General features: G+C 40.2%; 1 protein-coding gene across 1 annotated transcript in view; it reads right to left on the reverse strand.

Annotated features, from left to right (window-relative positions):
• The window catches only part of TMPRSS12 (transmembrane serine protease 12), a 45,892-nt gene extending 27,029 nt beyond the window's left edge, over positions 1-18,863 (reverse strand). The window contains exons 1-3 of the mRNA XM_003825868.3: positions 15,764-18,863; positions 14,881-15,076; positions 1,161-1,429 (exon numbers count right to left, since the gene is read on the reverse strand). Of these exons, the coding sequence (XP_003825916.1) occupies positions 1,161-1,429; positions 14,881-15,076; positions 15,764-15,950 (652 nt within the window). The 5' untranslated portion in view covers positions 15,951-18,863. The remainder of the gene's footprint in view (positions 1-1,160; positions 1,430-14,880; positions 15,077-15,763) is intronic.
• Positions 18,864-19,126: the final 263 nt, after the last annotated feature.

A 19,126-nucleotide genomic window follows, 5' to 3' on the forward strand; every position in this document is an offset into this window, starting at 1 on the left:
AGGAAACTAAATATGATTCTTCATAGCCAGAAGCTTATTACTTAAAATAGAGAATTCTGCTGCAGAGCTGGCTTCATCATCTGTGAGTTCAAACTACAGAAACACTTGGAACTATCATTCTATCTTAACGTTCAAGTATCTTGGCATGTACAATCAGAGAAAGTCTCTATTTCTGCTTTGGAAAAGAATTTTTTCTCCTATCCCACAAGGAAAAACAGACCCCTCAAAAAGTTGTTTTCAGTGTTTTATAAGAACCTATAATACTTTTCAATCTCATGGCATAAAGTGATAAAAAATACACAGAGTGAAACACAGTCAGGCATCACTTAATGATGGAGAACATTCTGAGAAATACATCGTTAGGCAATTTTGTTGTGCAACCATGATAGAGTGCACTTACATAAACCTAGATGGTATAGTCTGCTGCACACCTAGGGTAGATGGTATAGCCTGTTACTTCTAGGCTACACACCTGTTCTGCTGTACTAAGTATTGTAGACAGCTGTGATACAGTAGAAAGCATTTGTATATCTAAACACAGAAAAGGTACAGTAGGCCAGGCTTAGTGGCTCATGCCTGTAATCTCAACACTTTGGGAGGCTGAGGCGGGTGGATCACAGGAGGCCAGGAGTTCGAGACCAGCCTGGCCAACATGGTGAAACCCTGTCTTTACTACAAATACAAAAATTAGCTGAATGCCAGGTGTGGTGGCTCATGCCTGTAATCCCAGCACTTTGGGAGGCCGACGTGGGCGGATCACCTGAGGTTGGGAGTTCAAGATCAGCCTGACCAACATGGAGAAACCCCATCTCTACTAAAAATACAAAAATTAGCAGGGCATGGTGGCGCATGTCTGTAATCCCAGCTACTTGGGAGGCTGAGGCAGGAGAATCACTTGAACTTGGGAGGTGGAGGCTGCAGTGAGCTGAGATCGTGCCACTGCACTCCATCCTGGGCAACAGAGCAAGACTCTGTCTGGGAAAAAAAAAAAAAAGGTACAGTAAAAATACGGAAAAATAATCTTATAGACCACCATCGTGTGTGTGGTCTGTCATTAACCTAAATGTCATTATGTGGCACATGAATGTATATAAAAGGTTTGACCTTCCTCTGCCCATAATCAGAAAAATATGTATCAGTAAAATTCAGACCATAATTACCTTCTTCTTTTGTTCTTCCCCAGCCACTTATAAAACACTTTGTGTTTCCGTCCAGGATTTGGAAAACATCAAAAGGTAGGCAAATAGGCTGAATATAGTCATTATACCTCACTGCTTTTTTTAAGTGAAAAAGTGCAATATCATTTACATAAGATTCCAAAATGAAGTTTGGATGAATAATGATTGCTTTAATTTTTATCTTCTTGGTATGAGGATAGCGTCCATGTATATTATTAGTTCCAATCACAGCTGTCCACATTAAAGGATCGCTGAAAGAAAGTAAACATTCTTATTATAAATATCTTTATTTAACTAAGTACATATTCTTAATCTCCCACTAGTTTTCTTCTCATGTTAGATTAATAAAAAACTTTAATTCCAGTTTCATGTGACATAAAATATCAAATAACACAAATATCATGATCTAGGGAAGGAGAAAAAGACCAATGGGACAGAAAATCCAGAAACTGATTCAAGTACATGAGAATTTAATATGTTATTAAGGCAGCATTTTGTACCAATGGACAAAAGAATGAATTATTCAATATGTGGTATTGGGGCAACTAGCTGTTTGAAAAGAGAAATAAAACTAGATCCCTGAAATAACACTAAACACCAAAATAAACTCCAAATGGATTAAATATTTAAATGTACAAATCTATTTAGTAAAGAGTTCCCATCTTTTAGAGATACCCAAAGAGATATGTCTGAGTTTTGCTTCAAAATAATTGGAGGGAGAATGGTGAGGGTATAGGTGAAACAAGATCAGGTATCAGTTGATAACGGGAAGCTAGGTGATGGGTACATGGGAGTTCGATAAAATATTCCCTCTACTTTTATAATTTTTTTGAAACTTACTGGAATGAAACATTTGGATATTAACTTAGTATGTGAATTAAAAAACTAAACCAGGGCCGGGTGCGGTGGCTCACGCCTGTAATCTCAGCACTTTGGGAGGCCAAGGCAGGCAGATCACGAGGTCAGGAGATCGAGACCATCCTGGCTAACATGGTGAAACCCTGTCTCTACTAAAAATACAAAATACAACAACAAAAAAATTAGCCGGGTGTGATGGCGGACGCCTGTAGTTCCAGCTACTCGGGAGGCTGAGGCAGGAGAATGGCATGAACCCGGGAGGCGGAGCTTGCAGTGAGCCGAGATCGTGCCACTGCACTCCAGCCTGGGCGACAGAGCGAGACTCTGTCTCAAAAAACAAACAAACAAACAAACAAACACAACAACAACAACAACAACAAAAACTAAACCGGAAAAAAATCTAGATGAATATATAACATTGACACAAGAAAGGATTTGATAAAGCATGACACTAAAGGTAAAAACAAGAAGCAACTAATCGATCTTGGCCATCTTAAAAAAGCAAGCAAGCAAGCAAAAAACTAAACCCAAAACAATTGAAACAATCAACAATTAAAACCACGAGAGGTTAACGGTAGTTAACTTCTGGAATCAAAATTAGGAAGGAGGAACTTTCACTTTATACACTGTTGCTTACAGATAACTTTTCATCCTTCAAATTGGCAATGTTTATGTGAGTGCACGCATATGTGTGTGTGTGTTCGATGATAACACAGTGCAGACAAGAGTTAGAGGAACAAGGGTACTCTTATTCATGGCAGAAAGTGTAAATAGATGGGCAATTTGGCAACATGTATCAATAGCCTAAAAAAGCTGCATTTGCATTTGACTCTGCAATTCTGCTTCCTAGAATTTATCCCAAGGAAATAAAAGATGAACACAAAAATTTAGCTATAAAAATATTTACCACAGAAATTTTGGCATATCTACAAAGTGGAATACAGGAGCAAAATACATATGTTGACAAGGAAAAATGCTTATGTTATATAATTTAATGTAAGAGGCTATTTCACAGTTTAGCTATATAAGCCTGTTATATAAAATAATTTGCATATATGGCTAGAAAAATCTAGAAGACTATGTAAAAAAAATTAACAGCTATTATTTCTAGGAAGTGTAATAAATGATTCTTATTTTTTCTCATTTCTGTTTTCTCATTTTCTTACATTAAATATGTTCTAGGCCGGGCATGGTGGCTCATGCCTGTAATCTCAACACTTTGGGAGGCCGAGACAGGCAGATTGCTTGAGCCCAGGAGTTTGAGCCCACCCTGGGCAACATGGCGAAACCCTGTCTCTGTAAAAAAAAATACAAAAATTAGCCGGATGTCGTGGCACGTGCCTGTAGTCCCACCTACTTGAGAGGCTAAGGTGGGAGGATTGCTTGAGCCCAGGAGGTTAAGGCTGCAGTGAGCCATGACTATGCCACTGCACTCAAGCCTGAGCAACAGAGTGAGACCCTGTCTCAAAAACAAACAAGTAACAACAACAACAACAACAAAAAAACACAAAAATGTTCTACTTTTTTTTTTTTAATATAAAACAGCAGATACACTTATCATTTGACAAGGTAGTCTCACTCTTGGGTATTTACAGAAGTGAAATGAAAACCTAGATTCGCACAAATGTTTATAGTGGTTTTACTCATAATTGACCAAATTGGAAACAAATATCCTTCAAGTAGTAGATGGATTAACAAACAGTGGTACATTCATATGTATTTGGCCATTCTTGCTTTGTTATAAAGAAATACTTGAGGCTGGGTAATTTATAAAGAAAAGAGATTTAATTGGCTCACAGTTCTGCAGGCTGCACAGGAACCATGGTGCTGGCATTGCTTGTGGTGAGGGCTTCAGGGAACTTACAATCATGAGGTAAGGGGAAAGGGGAACAGGAACATCGCATGATGAGAAGGAGCAAGATAGCAAGTGGTGAGGTGCCAAACACTTTTATTTATATCTTTTCCCTAACTTTTATTTTAGGTTCAGGGGTACACGTGCTGGTTTGTTACATGGGTAAACTGTGTGTGGCAGGGTTTTGGTGTACAGATTATTTCACCACCCATGTAATGAGCATAGTACCCAATAGGTAGTTTTTCAATCCACTTCTCCACCCTCAAGTAGGCCCCAGTGTCTGTTATTCCCTTCTTCATGTCCATGTGTACTCAATGTTGGGCTCCCACTTATGAGAGATAACAACATGTAATATTCGGTTTTCTGTTCCTGTATTAATTTACTTAGGTTAATGGCCTCTAGCTCCAGCCAAGTTGCTACAAAGGAGATGATTTCATTCTTTTTCATGACTGCATAGTATTCCATGGTGTATATGTACCATATTTTCTTTATCCAGTCCATCATTGATGAGCATCTAGGTTGATTCCATGTCTTTGCTATTGTGAATAGTGCTGCAATAAACATATGCATGCATGTGTCTTTATGGTAGAATTATTTATATTTCTTTAGGTGTATATCCAGTAATGGGATTGCTGGGCCAAACAATAGCTCTGTTTTAAGTTATATGAGAAATCTCCATACTGGTTTCCATGGGGACTGAACTAATTTCCATTCCCAACAGCAGTGTATAAGCATTTGCTTTCTCCATAGCCTTGCTAGCATCTGTTATTTTTTTACTTTTTAAGAATAGCCATTCTGACTGGTGTGGGATAGTATCTCATTGTGGTTTTGATTTGCATTTCTCTGATGATTAGTGATGTTGAGCATTTTTTCATATGTTTCTTGGCCATATGTATGTCTCTTAAGAAGTGTCTGTTCATGTCCTTCGCTCATTTTAAAATGGGGTTGTCTGGTTTTTGCTTGCTAATTTAAGTTCCTTATAGATCCTAGATATTAGACCTTTATTGAATGCATAGTTTATAAATATTCTGTAGGTTATCTGTTTACTCTGTTGATAGTTTCTTTTACTGTGCAGAAGCTCTTTAGTTTTATTAGGTCCCACTTGTCAATTTTTGTTTTTGTTGCAATTGCTTTTGGAGTCTTTGTCATGATGTCCTTGCCAGCAGCTTTGTTTCTGGGTTCTCTAACCTGTTCCATTGGTCTATGTGTCTGTTTTTGTACCAGTACTGTGCTGTTTTAGTTACTGTAGCCTTCCAGTACAGTTTGAAGTTGAGTATTTCTGCATCTGTGTTTATGAGGAATATTGGCCTGAAGTTTTCTTTTAGATTGTGTCTCTGGCAGGTTTCAGTTATCAAAATGATGCTAGCTTTGTAGAATGAATTAGGGAGGAGTCCCTAATTCCAATTTTTTGGAATAGTTCTAGTAGGACTGGTACCACCTCTTTTATACACCTGGTAGAATTTGACTGTGAATCCTTCTGGTCCAGGACTTTTTCCGGTTGGTAGGTTTTTTATTACTGATTTAGTGTTGGAACTTGTTATTGGTCTGTTCAGGGTTTCAATTTCTTCCTGGTTCTATTTTTTGAGGTTGTATGTTCCAGGAATTTACCCACTAGGTTTTCTAGTTTGTGTACATTCAGATGTTCGTAATAGTCTCTGAAGGTATTTTATATTTCTGTGGGGTTGGTGGTACTGTCCCCTTTGTCATTTCTGATTTTGTTTATTTGGATCTTCTCTCTCCTTTTTTTTTTTTTTTTTTTTTTTTTTGTTAGTCTAGCTAGTGGTCTATCAATCTTATTTATTCTTTCAAAAAACTTTTGGTTTCGTTGATCTTTTGTATGTTTTTTTGTGTCACAATTTTATTCAATTCAGCTGTGATTTTGGTTAATTCTTTTCTTCTGCTAGCTTTGGGGTTGGTTTGTTCATTTTTCTCATTCCTCTAGGTATGATGTTAGGCTGTTAGTTTGAGATCTTTCTAATTTTGGTGTGGGCATTTAACACCATAAACTCTCCTCTTAACATTGCTTTAGCTGTTTGCCAGAGATTCTGGTATGTTGTATCCTTGTTTTTGTTAGTTTCAAAGAATTTCTTGATTTCTACCTTAATTTCAGCATTTACCCGAAAATCATTCAAGAGAAGATTGTTTAATTTCCATGTAATTATATGGTTTTGAGAGATGGTGGCATTGATTTCTATTTTTATCATGTTGTGATCCAAGAGTGTGGATGGTATGATTTGGGGTTTTAAAAATTTGTTAAGAATTGTCTTATGGCTGAATGTGTGGTCTATTTTAGAGTATGTGTTATGTGTAGATTACAAAAATGTATATTCTGTTGTTTTTGGGTGGAGTGTCTGTAGATAGCTATTAGGTCCATTTTGTCAAGCGTCAAGTTTAGATCTCAAATATCTTTGTAAGTGTTCTACCTCAGTGATCTGTCTAATACTGTCAGTGGGGTGTTAAAGTCTCCCACTATTATTGTGTGGTTATCTAAGTCTCTTCATAGGTCTCCAATAACTTGTTTTATGAATCTAGGTCCTCCAGTGTTAGGATAGGTAAGTCTTCTTGTTGAATTGAACCCTTTATCATTATGTAATGCTCTTTTTTGTCCTTTTTGGTCATTTTGGTTTAAAGTCTATTTTGTCAGACTGGGTGTGGTGGCTCATGCCTGTAATTCTGGCACTTTGGAAGGCCAAGGTGGTTCACGAAGTCAGGAGTTCAAGACGAACCTGATCAAGATGGTGAAACCCCGTCTCTACTAAAAATACAAAAATTAGCTGGGTGTGGTGGCAGGCGCCTATAATCCCAGCTACTGGGGAGGCTGATGTAGGAGAATTGCTTGAACCTGGGCGGCAGAGGTTGCAGTGAGTCAAGATTGTGCCACTGCACTCCAGCCTGGGCGATAGAGTAAGACTCCATCTCAAAAAAATAAATAAAGTCTATTTTGTCTAAAATAAGAATAGCAGCCCCTGCTCTTTTTTGTTTTCCATTTACTTGATAGATTTTGCTCCATCCCTCTACTTTGAGCATATGGATGTCATTGCATGTGAGATGTGTCTCTCTTAAAGACAATGTACAGGTGGGTCTTGTTTTTTATCCAACTTGCCACTCTGTGCCTTTTAAATGGGGTGTTTAACCTTTTTACATTAAAAGTTAATATTGATATATGCAGATTTGATATTGTCATTGTGTTGTTAGCTTGTTTATGTAAACTTGATCGTGTAGTTGCTTTATAGTGTCAATGGTCTATGTATTTAAGTGTGTTTTTGTGGTGGCTGGTAATGGTCTTTCATTTCCATCTTTAGTACTCACTTAAGGATCTCTTGTAAGGCAGGTCTGGTGGTAATTAATTCCCTTAGCATTTGCTTGTCTGAAAAGGATATTATTTCTCCTTCACTTACAAAGCTTAGTTTGGCTGGATATGAAATTCTTGGTTGGAATTAATTTTCTTTAAGGATGCTAAATATAGACTGCCCCGATCTTTTCCGGCTTGTAGAGTTTCTGCTGAAAGATCTGCTGTTAGCCTGATGGGGATTCCCGTTGTAAGCGACCTGCCCTTTCTCTCTAGTTGCCTTTAATATTTTTTCTTTTACATTAACCTTGGAGAATCTGATGACTATATGTCTTGGGGATGGTATTCTTGTATAATATCTCACAGGGCTTCTCTGAATTTCCTGAATTTGAATGTCAACCTCTCCAGCAAGGTTGCAGAAATTTTTATGGACAATATCCTCAAATAGGTTTTCCAAGTTTCTTGCTCTCTGTCCCTCTTTCAGGGATGTCAATGAGTTGTAGGTTTGGTCTCTTTACATAATCCCCTATTTCTTGGAAGTTTTGTTTATTCTTTTTTCTTTATTTCTGTCTGAGTTGATTTGAAGAACTAGTCTTCGAGCTCTGAGATTCTTTTCTCAGCTTGGCCTTTTCTGCTGTTAATACTTCTAATTGTATTATTAAATTCTTGTGAGTTCTTTTTTTAACTCTATAGATCAGTTTGGTTCTTTCTTAAAATGGCTGTTTCATCTTTCAGCTCTTGTATTATTTTACTGGATTTCTTAGATTCCTTGGATTAGGTTTCAGATTTCTCTGGAATCTTGTTTATCTTCATTGCCATCCAGATTCTGAATTCTGTGTCTCTCATTCCAGCCATTTCAGTCTGGTTAAGAACCATCGCTTGGGAGCAATTGTGGTCATTTGGAGATAAGAAGAAACTCTGGCTTTTTGGGTTGCCAGAGTTCTTGTGCTGGTTCTTTCTCATCTGTGTGGACTGTTATTCCTTTAATCTTTGAAGTTGCTGTCCTTTGGATGAGGCTTTTTGCTTTTATATTCTTTGATGCCCTTGAGGGTTTGACTGTGTTATAAGTTGGGTTTAGTCAGCTGGCATCATTTCTAAGTGATTTTAGGTGGACAAGACTCAGCTCAGCATTCCTGGGCTGTAAGCTCTAATCCTGGGGGACTGGGACAGGCTCATGGCTTTGTACTCTGGCCTCTCATGGTCGGGCATCTGCTGCACTGGAAGACCTGAGGTGTTCCTGGTCCACCGGCAACAAGGCTGCAATGAGGGATGCTGGCAAAAGCACTTTGTCCGGGCAGTGGCAGCAGGGTTCATGCTTGTGTGCATGTGCCAGCAGTAGCAGGGCAGCAGTGCAGCTGGGTCCATGTGTGTGTGCACTGGTGGTGGAAGTGCAGTGGAGTCTGCACATGTGCCAGCAGTGGTGGGGCACAGGCATGGCAGGGTCCACATGTGTGCACTGGTGGCAGTAGTGCTACACATTTTTTTTAGACAGGGTTTTGCTTTGTCACCCAGGCTGAAGTACAGTGGTGTGAACATGGCTCACTGCAGCGTCAACCCCCTAGGCTCAAGCAATCCTCTCACTTCAGCATCCTTAGTAGCTGGGACCACAGGCATAAGCCACCATACCGGGCTAATTTTTAAAATTTTTTGTAGAGACAGGGTCTCGCCATTTTGCCTAGGCTGGTCTTGAACTCCTGGCCTTAAGAGATCCTTCTGCCTCAGCCTCCCAAAGTGCTGGGATTACAGGTGTGAGCCAATGCACTTAGCTGGTGCTATCCATTATGAAACAAACAGATCTCATGAGAACTCACTTATCACCAAGGGAATGGTTATAAGCCATTCATGAGGGATCTGCCCCCACAATCCAGTCACCTCCTACCAGGCCCCACCTCCAATACTGGGGATTACATTCCAACATGAGATTTGGAGGGGACACTCAAACTATATCATCGTACAATGCAATACTGCTCAGCAATAAAAACAAATAGTAGTGATACACATAATAACATGGATGAATCTCAAATGCATTATGCTAAGTGAAACCAAACTCATAAGGCTCCATACCATATGATTCCATTTATATGACACTCTGGAAAAAGAAAAACTATAAAGACAGAAAATAGATCAGTGGTTGCCTGGCAATGAAGGAGGGAGGGGGTTTACCTGAAAGGGGTATGGGGGAATTTTTGGAGGTGAAGAAACTTGTTCTGTGCCTTCTATTGGTAATCACATGACTGTATGCATTTGTCCAATTCACAGAACTGTACATTAAGAATAATGAATTTTACTACATGTTAAGTTATATCTTAATAAAATCATTTTTGTCTTTTTTTTTTAAAAAAAGGAATGATCTACTGACACCCAAAACAGCATGGATGAATTTAAAATGCATTCTGCTAGGTAAACAAGCCAAGCTCAAATGGCTATACATTGCACGACTCTCTTTATATCACATCCTGGAAATGGAAAAACTGTAAGGGATAGACAACAGATCAATGGCTGCCAAGGGCTGGATGCAGGGGCAGGGGTTGGCTACAAAGGGTCATGAGAGGATTTAAGGTTATGGAACTGTTCTAAATCTTGATTGTAGTAATTACATGACTATCTACACTGTCAAAAGTTGTAGAACAGAACATTTTTTAAAAGGTGAATTTTACTGCATGTAAATTATGCCTTAACATTAAAAAGAAAATAAGTGCATAAGTGAGAAAACTGAGAAAAGAAAAATAGATCCAACAGGTCATTTCTACTAACGTGAGTTAGGACTGGCTGTACGAAAAAGCCTCTAGGTTTTAGTAGATATCAGTGGGCTGCTGGACTACAACATATTCTTTCTCAGTTCCAGTTACATAGAGATAATTAAAACAATATCCTCTTTCCGTTTTCTAAAAATATCCATTGGTGGCTGGATGCAGTGTCTCATGCCTGTAATCCCAGCCCTTTGGAAGGCCGAGGTAGGAAAATAGCTTGAGCTTAGGAGTTAGAGACCAGCCTGAGCAATATAGCAAAACCCCATCTCTACAAAAAACACAAAAATTAGACATGGTAGCACACGCCTGTAGTCCCAGCTACTGGGGAGGCTGAAGTGGGAGGACCAATTTATCCTGGGAGATTGATGCTGCAGTGAGCCAAGATTGTGCTATTGCACTCCAGCCTAGGTGATAGAGCAAGACCCTGTCTCAAACAAACAAAAAGAAATATCCATTGGTGCTTATATACTCATATCCATATCCTGTGCAAGGATGAGTGCCCTGCCCACTCTGTTGTCAAGGTGCTCTCATTTAATACATGACCCAGATCCCCTGGCCACAGCTCTCTGGGAAAGGGGTGGGCCTCTAATAAAGGTTTATTCATAAATAGAGCAATGGTGGTATCACCTAGATTGAAAAGCTGGGCTGGGATAATCAGATAATTCACCAAGAAAATTGATGAGAAGGACAGTTAGCAATAGGAGCTGAAACTGAAAGATTATGAGGTAGAATGATAACACATCACATGTAAGTTCATGTTATAAGGAAGCCATTCAGTGAAAGGGAGAAAAAGGGCAGACAAAAAACAAAACAACAACGACAAAAACAATATCATTCCTCATGTGATGAATCTGGCTGCATATCAGAATCCAGTGCTTTGAAAAGGAGTAAAGACCACGACTGGTTCTTAGAGACTAAACTGATTTCTGGGTGGGAAGTGGGGAAGGCAAATCCAACACAGTGGCCAGCAGGAAGTCGATGAGGGAGCTTGAAGATATCTACCAATGTGAAATTAAATACTTTATAATAACAAGCATCCAACTTGATAAATCTCATTTATTGACTTGGCAAGGCTTTTTTTTTTTTCCTGACAACCTTTTATTTGATAAAGGGGACTTCAAAATAGAAATCAACTTTCCAACAGAGTTTCCAAACCTGCAAAAAATACTTAAAACATAAAGTTATCACCATAAACTTGATGAAAAAGGACAAGCCTGTCTTCCAGTAACTAGTGTAAAAAACTGGACACTAATAACTAAACTTGGCCAAGTAGTCCAGTACCTCATATTACTGGTGAAAGAACTCAGACCTAAGCATCTCCCTCACGCTGATCTAGTTGAAGAATATATATGTGTGTATATATATATTTTTTTTCTCTTTTTTTGAGATGAAGTCTCGCTCTTTCGCCCAGGCTGGAGTTCAGTGGCATGATCCTAGCTCACTTCAACCTCCGCCTCCCAGGTTCAAGTGATTGTCCTGCCGAGTAGCTGGGATCACAGGCACCCACCACCATGCCTGGCTAATATTTTGTATTTTTAGTAGAGACGGGGTTTCACCATGTTGGCCAGGCTGGTCTCAAACTTCTGACCTCAGGTGATCCTCCTGCCTCAGCCTCCCAAAGTGCTGGGATTACAGGTGTGAGCCACCACACCCAGCAGGTTCTGTCATCTTAATAATACTGTCCTCCAATCCATGAACACAGGATGTATTTTCATTTATTCATTTATGTCTTCTTGTAGCACTCCAGCCTAGGCAACAAGAGTGAAACTCCCTCTCATAAAAAATAAAAATAAATAAAAATAAATAAACAAAAGGATGACAGAACCACCCAAAGCAATCTTTTCCCCAATATGGGAAAAAGTGGACTTCCCCATATTGCTCTGTAGACTGTAAACTTTTTAAAGAGTTTTTAGACTGAATGCAATCCCTATCAAAATCCCAATGACATTTTTTTTTGCAGAAATAGAAAAACCCATCCTAAAATTCATATGGAATATTAAGAGACTCCAAATAGCTAAAATAATCTTGAAAAATAAGAACAAAGTTGGAGGGCTCACATTTCCTGATTTCAAAACTTACTGCAGGCCGGATGCAGTTGCTCACACCTGCAATTACCACTTTGGGAGGCCAAACCGGGAAGATCACTTGAGCCCAGGAGTTTCAGACCAGCCTGGGCAACATAGTGAAACTCTGTCTCTACAAAAAAATACAAAAATTAGTCAGACATGGTGGTGCACACCTGTAGTCCCAGCTATTCAGGAGGCTGAGGTGGGAGGATCACCTGAGCCTGGGAGGTGGAGGTTGCAGTGAGCTGAGATCATGCCACTGCATGCCAACCTGGGCGACAAAGCAAGGCTCTGTCTAAAAAACAAAACAAAAAACAAACAAAAACACCACCAAGAAAAAATACTTACTATAGATCCATACTAATCCAAAGAGTGTGTGATACTAGCATAAGGACAGATATATACATCAGTGGAGAAGAATTGAGAACCCAGAAATACACCCTCTCTATATGATCAATTGATTTTCAATGAAGATGCCAATACCATCTAATGGGGAAAGGACAAATTTTTCAATAGATGGTGCTGGGGAAACTTGATAGCTGCACGTAAAACAATGAAATTGTACCCTTACCTGATACCTTATGCAAAAATGGACTCAAAATGAATCAAAGACCTAAATCTAAGAGCTAAAGCTATAAAACTCTTAGAAGAAAACATAAGGGAAAAGCTTCGTGATACTGGATTTGATATAATGATTTCTTACATATTACACCAGAAACACAGGCAACAAAAGAAAAGAAATAGATAAATTTGACTTCATCAAAATTAAAAGCTTTTGTGTATCAAAGGACACTATCAAGAGAGTGAAAAGATGACCCACAGAATGGGAGAAAATATTTGCAAATAATGTGTCTGACAACAGATTAATATCCAGAATACATAAAGAACTCCTACAACTCAACAACAAAAAAGCAAAGAGCCCAGTTCAAAAATGGACAAAGGACTTGAACAGACATTCCTCCAAAGAAGATATACAAATGGCCAATAAGCACATAGAAAGATGCCTAACATCACTAGTAATTTGGGAAATGGAAATAAAAGCCACAATGCGCTACCATTTCATATTAATTAGGATAGTTATTATCAAAGTAGTAGTGTAAATATAAGTATGATAAGTCATAAGCTAGGAATATGGAGACTGATATTCTGGATGTACTTTTTTTTAATCAGTAGGGAGGGTGGAGGGACAGAAGAAGCAAATGTAAGATACTGCACACAGAGCCTTCACAGGCCTTGGAGACTACTTGGATAGGTGAAGTGGGAGAAATTAGATAACTCTCTGGGTAATGGAGCTGTTGATGATGCTATCAACTGAGAAAATAGAGAAGAAATAGTATCAGAGGAAAGTAAATTCCATTTTGGACTTATTTAAAATGTGACTCCAATATATATGCACGGTAGGGAGCTGGAAATATGACTCATCAGGAGAGACCTAGGAGTTGACAGCACATGGTGATTGCTGAAACAGAGGTAGATTAGACATCTCTAGGCAAGAGTACAGAATGACAGAGGGCAGAGGGCAAACTCTAGAAAACACTGCAATGTAAAGGATGACAAAGACTCATCAAAGAAGCAGGAGAAAAAAGTAGAGAGTGGTGTCTTAGAAATCAAGAAAAGAGATAATTTCAAGAAGAGGATGTGGTCAACATTGCCAAAGGCTGTAGAGGTCAAAAAGGATGGGAACTGAGATGAAGTCATTGGATTTGGCATGGAGGTGGATCTTTAACAGCATTTGGCCACAAAAATCAGACTGCAGTTGGATTTTATGGGTCAATGGAGATGAAGCAAAGAGAGTCTCTTTTTCAAAGAGTCTAATAGTGAAGGCCAAATCTGGCATGCCTCTTGTTTTCATACAGCCCATAAAGCATGTTTTTTACATTAACAATTTTTTTAAATATAGAGACAGGGTCTCGCTATATTTCCCAGGCTGGTCTCAAACTCCTGGCCTCAAGTGATCCTCCCGTCTTGGCTTCCCAAAAGCATTGGGATAACAGATGTGAGCCAACATGCCCTACTCTACATTTTTAAATGGCTGAATCAACCACAATATTTCATGACAGGTTAAACATATGAAATTCAGATTTCAGTGTTCATAAAGTTTTATTGGATTATAGCCACACTCATTCAATTACTTATCGTCAGTGCTGGTTTTCATGCAATTGTGAGAGAGACCATATGACCTTCAAAGTGTAAAATATTTACTACCTTTATAGGAAGTTTACCAGCCTCTAATTTAAAAGATCCATGATCGGGCATGGTGGCTTACACCTGTAATCCCAGAACTTTGGGAGGCTGAGGCGGGCAGATCACGTGAGGTTAAGAGTTCAAGACCAGCCTGGCCAACATGGTGAAACCCCCATCTCTACTAAAAATACAAAAATTAGCTGGACATGATGGCAGGTATCTGTAATTCCAGCTACTCCGGGGACTGAGGCAGAAGAATCACATGAACCCAGGAGGCAGAGGTTGCAGTGAGCCAAGATTGCACCACCGCACTCCAGCCTGGGTAACAGAGTGACACTCCATTTCAAAAAAAAAAAAAAAGTAAAAAATAAAGGATTCCTGGGTAGGGGGCTAGGGGAGGGATAGCATTAAGAGAAATACCTAATGTAGATAGATGATGGGTTGATGGGTGCAGCAAACCACCATGGCACATGTATACCTATGTAACAAACCTGCACGTTCTGCACATGTACCCCAGAACTTAAAGTATAATAATAATAATAATAAATAAAGGATTCCTTTCAACAAATACACTGTACTATGTATAAGGCATTATGGCTATTTGCAAACATAGCTTAGCTGAAAATGGCTGAAGTTAAATGGTCCTCTATCACTTCAAAATATCCCCTAAGAGAATAAAAATAGTTGTGTTCTGAATACGTACCTAGCGTCTTTAGTGCAGTGGGCAGCTGTGAGGACCCACCTTTCTCTCACTAGGGCTCCCCCACATACATGAACAAGAACACGGCCATATTTAATCTGCAGGCTCACCACCCACGGCCATGCGCCAGCTTGTGCTTCGGTGCCCCCTATAATCCGAGACCCTTGCAACACATCCTTAAGCGGTGCTGTTCCACAATCTAAAAATAAAAATGATATATTATTTGGACTGAGCATCTATATTATGTGTTACTTCCTAAGCTGAACATATTAATGCAATCCTTTAAATTCCTATGTTAAAAACACAAAGCAAGCTAACATACCGGAGACATGCCCATATTTTGAAAGAAACTTGGAGAGTTAAGACAAATATGCCATAATCGATTACTTACAAATAGACATGAAGTCAACACAATTCATTAATTTTAAAACCCTATTCCCCAAAAATATAAAAATAAAAATTTTTGGCCACGTATCACATTCTTCCCTGTGTGAAACAGCAGTTAAAGAGCCTGGGAACGGTGAGTCGAGAGCCGCAAATTCTAATGCTCACCATTTCACTTGTTGGGCTAATTTTTCTCAACTATAGTATGAAATGGTCACCTAATAGCCCTCTCTTTCAACTCTTTATCCCCTGACTTATTAATCTATAAAATGGGGATGATAAAACCCAGAATGTTTTGAGGAGAAAATATAGATTCACAATACAAATGTCATTTCACTATTACAACTACGTTATTACAGCCAGTCTAGAAACTGCTTAGGTATGTAAAATTTTGGTTAAAGGCCATTGGGACAACAGAAAAGGAGAAACCGGAATTCAAAGACTATAACGGTGGGGAAAAGGTAAGAGAGGCTCCCCAGAGACAAGCACGAACAGGTACTGCCCTTTGCATGCGCCCCTCCCTCCCTCCGCCGCCCGAGCCTCTTGCGGACGGCCTCAGCCTGCTGGGAACTAGCCGCCGGTTCCGGCGAGGGGCCGAGCCTGTGCCTTCCAGAGGGCGAGTAGTGGTCTGAGTATGAGTGAGAGCTCCCCACAAACAACAGCGCCACGCTCAGGAGCCCCAGCCGCATTTTGGAGGCTGGTGAGCAAGATGGCGGCAGGTACTTCCCACCCGCCCTGGGCACGCGGGGCGCACGGCCTGGCGGGGAGGCGCGAGTGAGGCCCGGAGGTGTGGGAGGCGGGCGAGGAGTAGGTAGGTCAGTTTAGAAAGAACCCCTCACCTTCAAGGTCTGATCGGCTTCCTCATCCACCACTATCCCCCAGGTGATGTCTGATCACCCTGGCCTGTCCAGCAAGAATCCTGTTAGGTCGGTTAGCCGGAATGCCATTACTCCTGATGCTACCTCTTAGTAATTTTCCATCCACTGACACTTCTCTCCTGCTCCGTGGCTGTAAATTCTCTCTTGGCTCTGCTCTGTTTGGATTTTAGCCCAGTCCCTCTACCCATTACAAAATCCCATTGCCATGGTCCCTATCCCTATCTGGATGGTCCTGAATAAAGTCTGCCTTGCTGTGCTTTAATGAGTATCACTGAATAATTTTTCTTTAACATAACCCAGAGTTTTTAAGAGTGATACCTAATGTTCAGTTTTAAATTGTTCTGTCATTCCTATCTTGATCTATACTGAACTTTGCCTTTGTTAACCCAACACCTTCAGTAATAAGAAGACCGTGTGGGCTGTGGGAAGTTGGTGAGGTGGTGGAGAGTTAAAGTAGAGGTCAATAAAAGGACAGTTGCCTTGCTCATACCATCCTTCCGAGGCTGGTGCAGTTGGCAGCATTAGATAAAAGGAGTATATGAGTTTGGGGCTTACACATGGTAACATGTGGGGAAGGGAGCAGAGTCTCAGAGCTGTGCCGAAATCGGGGTGGAGGAGGTGATATTGGAGAAACAAATTGCAGCGTGAGCTGATCTCTGAGGGCTGACAAGAAACAAAGTCCTTATTCCCCAGATATTTTAGTGGAAGGTGATATTAGGAGGAGAAAAACACAGTTGGGGTGTGTGTATTTCTGTGTGTGTGAGATGTGGTCAGATTGTGTATGCCTTTGTAAACAGGGCAAGATGACTTTTTTTTCTTTTTTTAAACCCATAGCCAACATGATAAGGATGACGGGCCTTGCTATGACAGATAGTAGAGATTTAACATACTTATAAAGCAAGTATATGCAGCCAAGTCATCAAATAGCAGTGACACAGGCAGTGGGCTGGGCACAGTGGCACATGCCTGTAGTTCTATTATACAGCACTGCTTTAAACAATATATTTTTTAGTTTTACTACTCAGGAGGCAGAGGCAGGAGGATTGCTTGAGCCCAGGAGTTCTGGACTGTAGTATGCTATGTCAACTGGTCAACTAAGTTTGGCATCAATATGGTGACCTTCGGGTAGTGGGGAACCACCAGGTTGCCTAAGGAGGGGTAACTGGCCCAGACTGGAAATGGAGTTGATCAAAATTCCTGTGTTGATTGGTAGTGAGATCATGCCTGTGAATAGCCACAGCACTCCAGCCTGGGCAACAAAGCAAGACCCCATCTCTCCAAATAAAATGAAAAAGGCAGTGGATCAATAACTGCAGAGGTCTTCTTCCTGGATTTCCTCTGCCTTTTCTCCTCTCCTGCATTGTCATTTCCTCTCTTTGGTGGGATCACTCCTATCTGCAGACAAATATCCTCTGGTGTGGTAGGTAGCCTACAAAATGCCCGCCAATGAACCCTGTCTCCTGGTATTCACATCCTTAGTCAGTTCCCTCTCCTTTAGTGTTGGCTGGATTTCGTGACTCACTTCTAGTAAATAGAAAGTAGAGGTGATGGGCTACCACTTTCAAGATTAGGTTATAAAAAGATTGTGACTTCTGTCCTGAGCACTCTCTGCAGTCCTGTTGCTCTAAGGTAAAGCTGCTGCCATGTTGTAAGCTGCCCTGTGGCCCTGTAGAGAGGCTGCCAGCAACAGCCATTGAGGAACTGAAGTCCTCAGTTGAACAGCCATGAAGAGCTGAATCATGCAACACTGCATGATCTGCTTAGAGGCAGATCTTCCCCAATCACACCTTCAGATGAGACCACAGTGCTGGCTGACACCCTAACTGCAACCTCATGAGAGACCTTAAGTCAGAGACACCCAGCCAAACTACACTTAAAAGTTCTGACCCACAGAAAATACGAGATAAATTTTTGTTGTTCTAAGCTACTGCATTTTGGGATAATTTGTTATGCAGCAACAGATAATACATCTGGTTTCTCCCACCTTTGAAAAATCTTCAATTGACTTTATATCCCCTACTTTCCTCTATAGCAAAATTTCACCCAAGAAGTTGTTTACAGTTACAGTTTCTACTTTCCACTTCCTCAACTTTTTTTCTTTTAGTAGAGACAAGGTCTACATTGCCCAGGCTGGTTTCAAACTCCTGGCCTGAAGCAATCCATCCACCTCAGCCTCCCAAAGTGTTGGGATTACAGGTGTGAGCCACCGCACCCAGCCTACTTCTTCACCTTTTATTCCCGTCTTTGTTTTTTAAACATTTTGTTGGTTTTTGTTAATTTTTAAGAATAGAAGCAGGACTTTAGTTCTCCTCTCAGAAAAAGAGACCTTGTCCACAGAAGCTCTCTTAGCTTAACCAACTTCATCCCATTACATTTTTTGTTTCTTTGTTTTGAGTCTCACTCTGTCACTGAGGCTGCAGTAGTGCAGTGGCATGATCTCAGCTCACTGTAACATCTGCCTCCCAGGCTCAAGTGATTCTCTTGCCTCAGCCTCCCAAGTATCTGGGACTACAGGCATGTGCCACCTTACCTGGCTAACTTTTTTTTTTTTTTTTGTATTTTTTTGTAGAGACAGGGTTTCACTATGTTGCCCAGGCTGGTCTTGAACTCCTGAGTCAAGCAATCAGCCCACCTCAGCCTCCCAAAATGTGGGGATTACAGGCATGAGTCACTGCGCCTTGACCCCATTAAAATTTTCTAGAGAAAATTAAGTGAGCCTCAAAACAAAACATCCTACCTCTCCTTTCCAAGTGAAAGCTTAAGATCCATGGTTATGGAGGACGAGAGCATTAGTACCAGGGCCTGGGGCCTGGGCTTTGGGGATGCTTTATCCTCCCACCTGGGGCATGTCTGAGTGCTAGCAATTATTAAAATAAAACTATTTGATTACACAGAATTTAATAACAGTACAAACATCCATGTATACACCACCCCATTCACTACATTTGTTTTATTGAATATTTAATACATATAAAAGGATATTTATA

The sequence above is a fragment of the Pan paniscus genome, chromosome 10, assembly GCF_029289425.2.
Source record: "Pan paniscus chromosome 10, NHGRI_mPanPan1-v2.0_pri, whole genome shotgun sequence".
NCBI classification, from domain to species: Eukaryota; Metazoa; Chordata; class Mammalia; order Primates; family Hominidae; genus Pan; species Pan paniscus.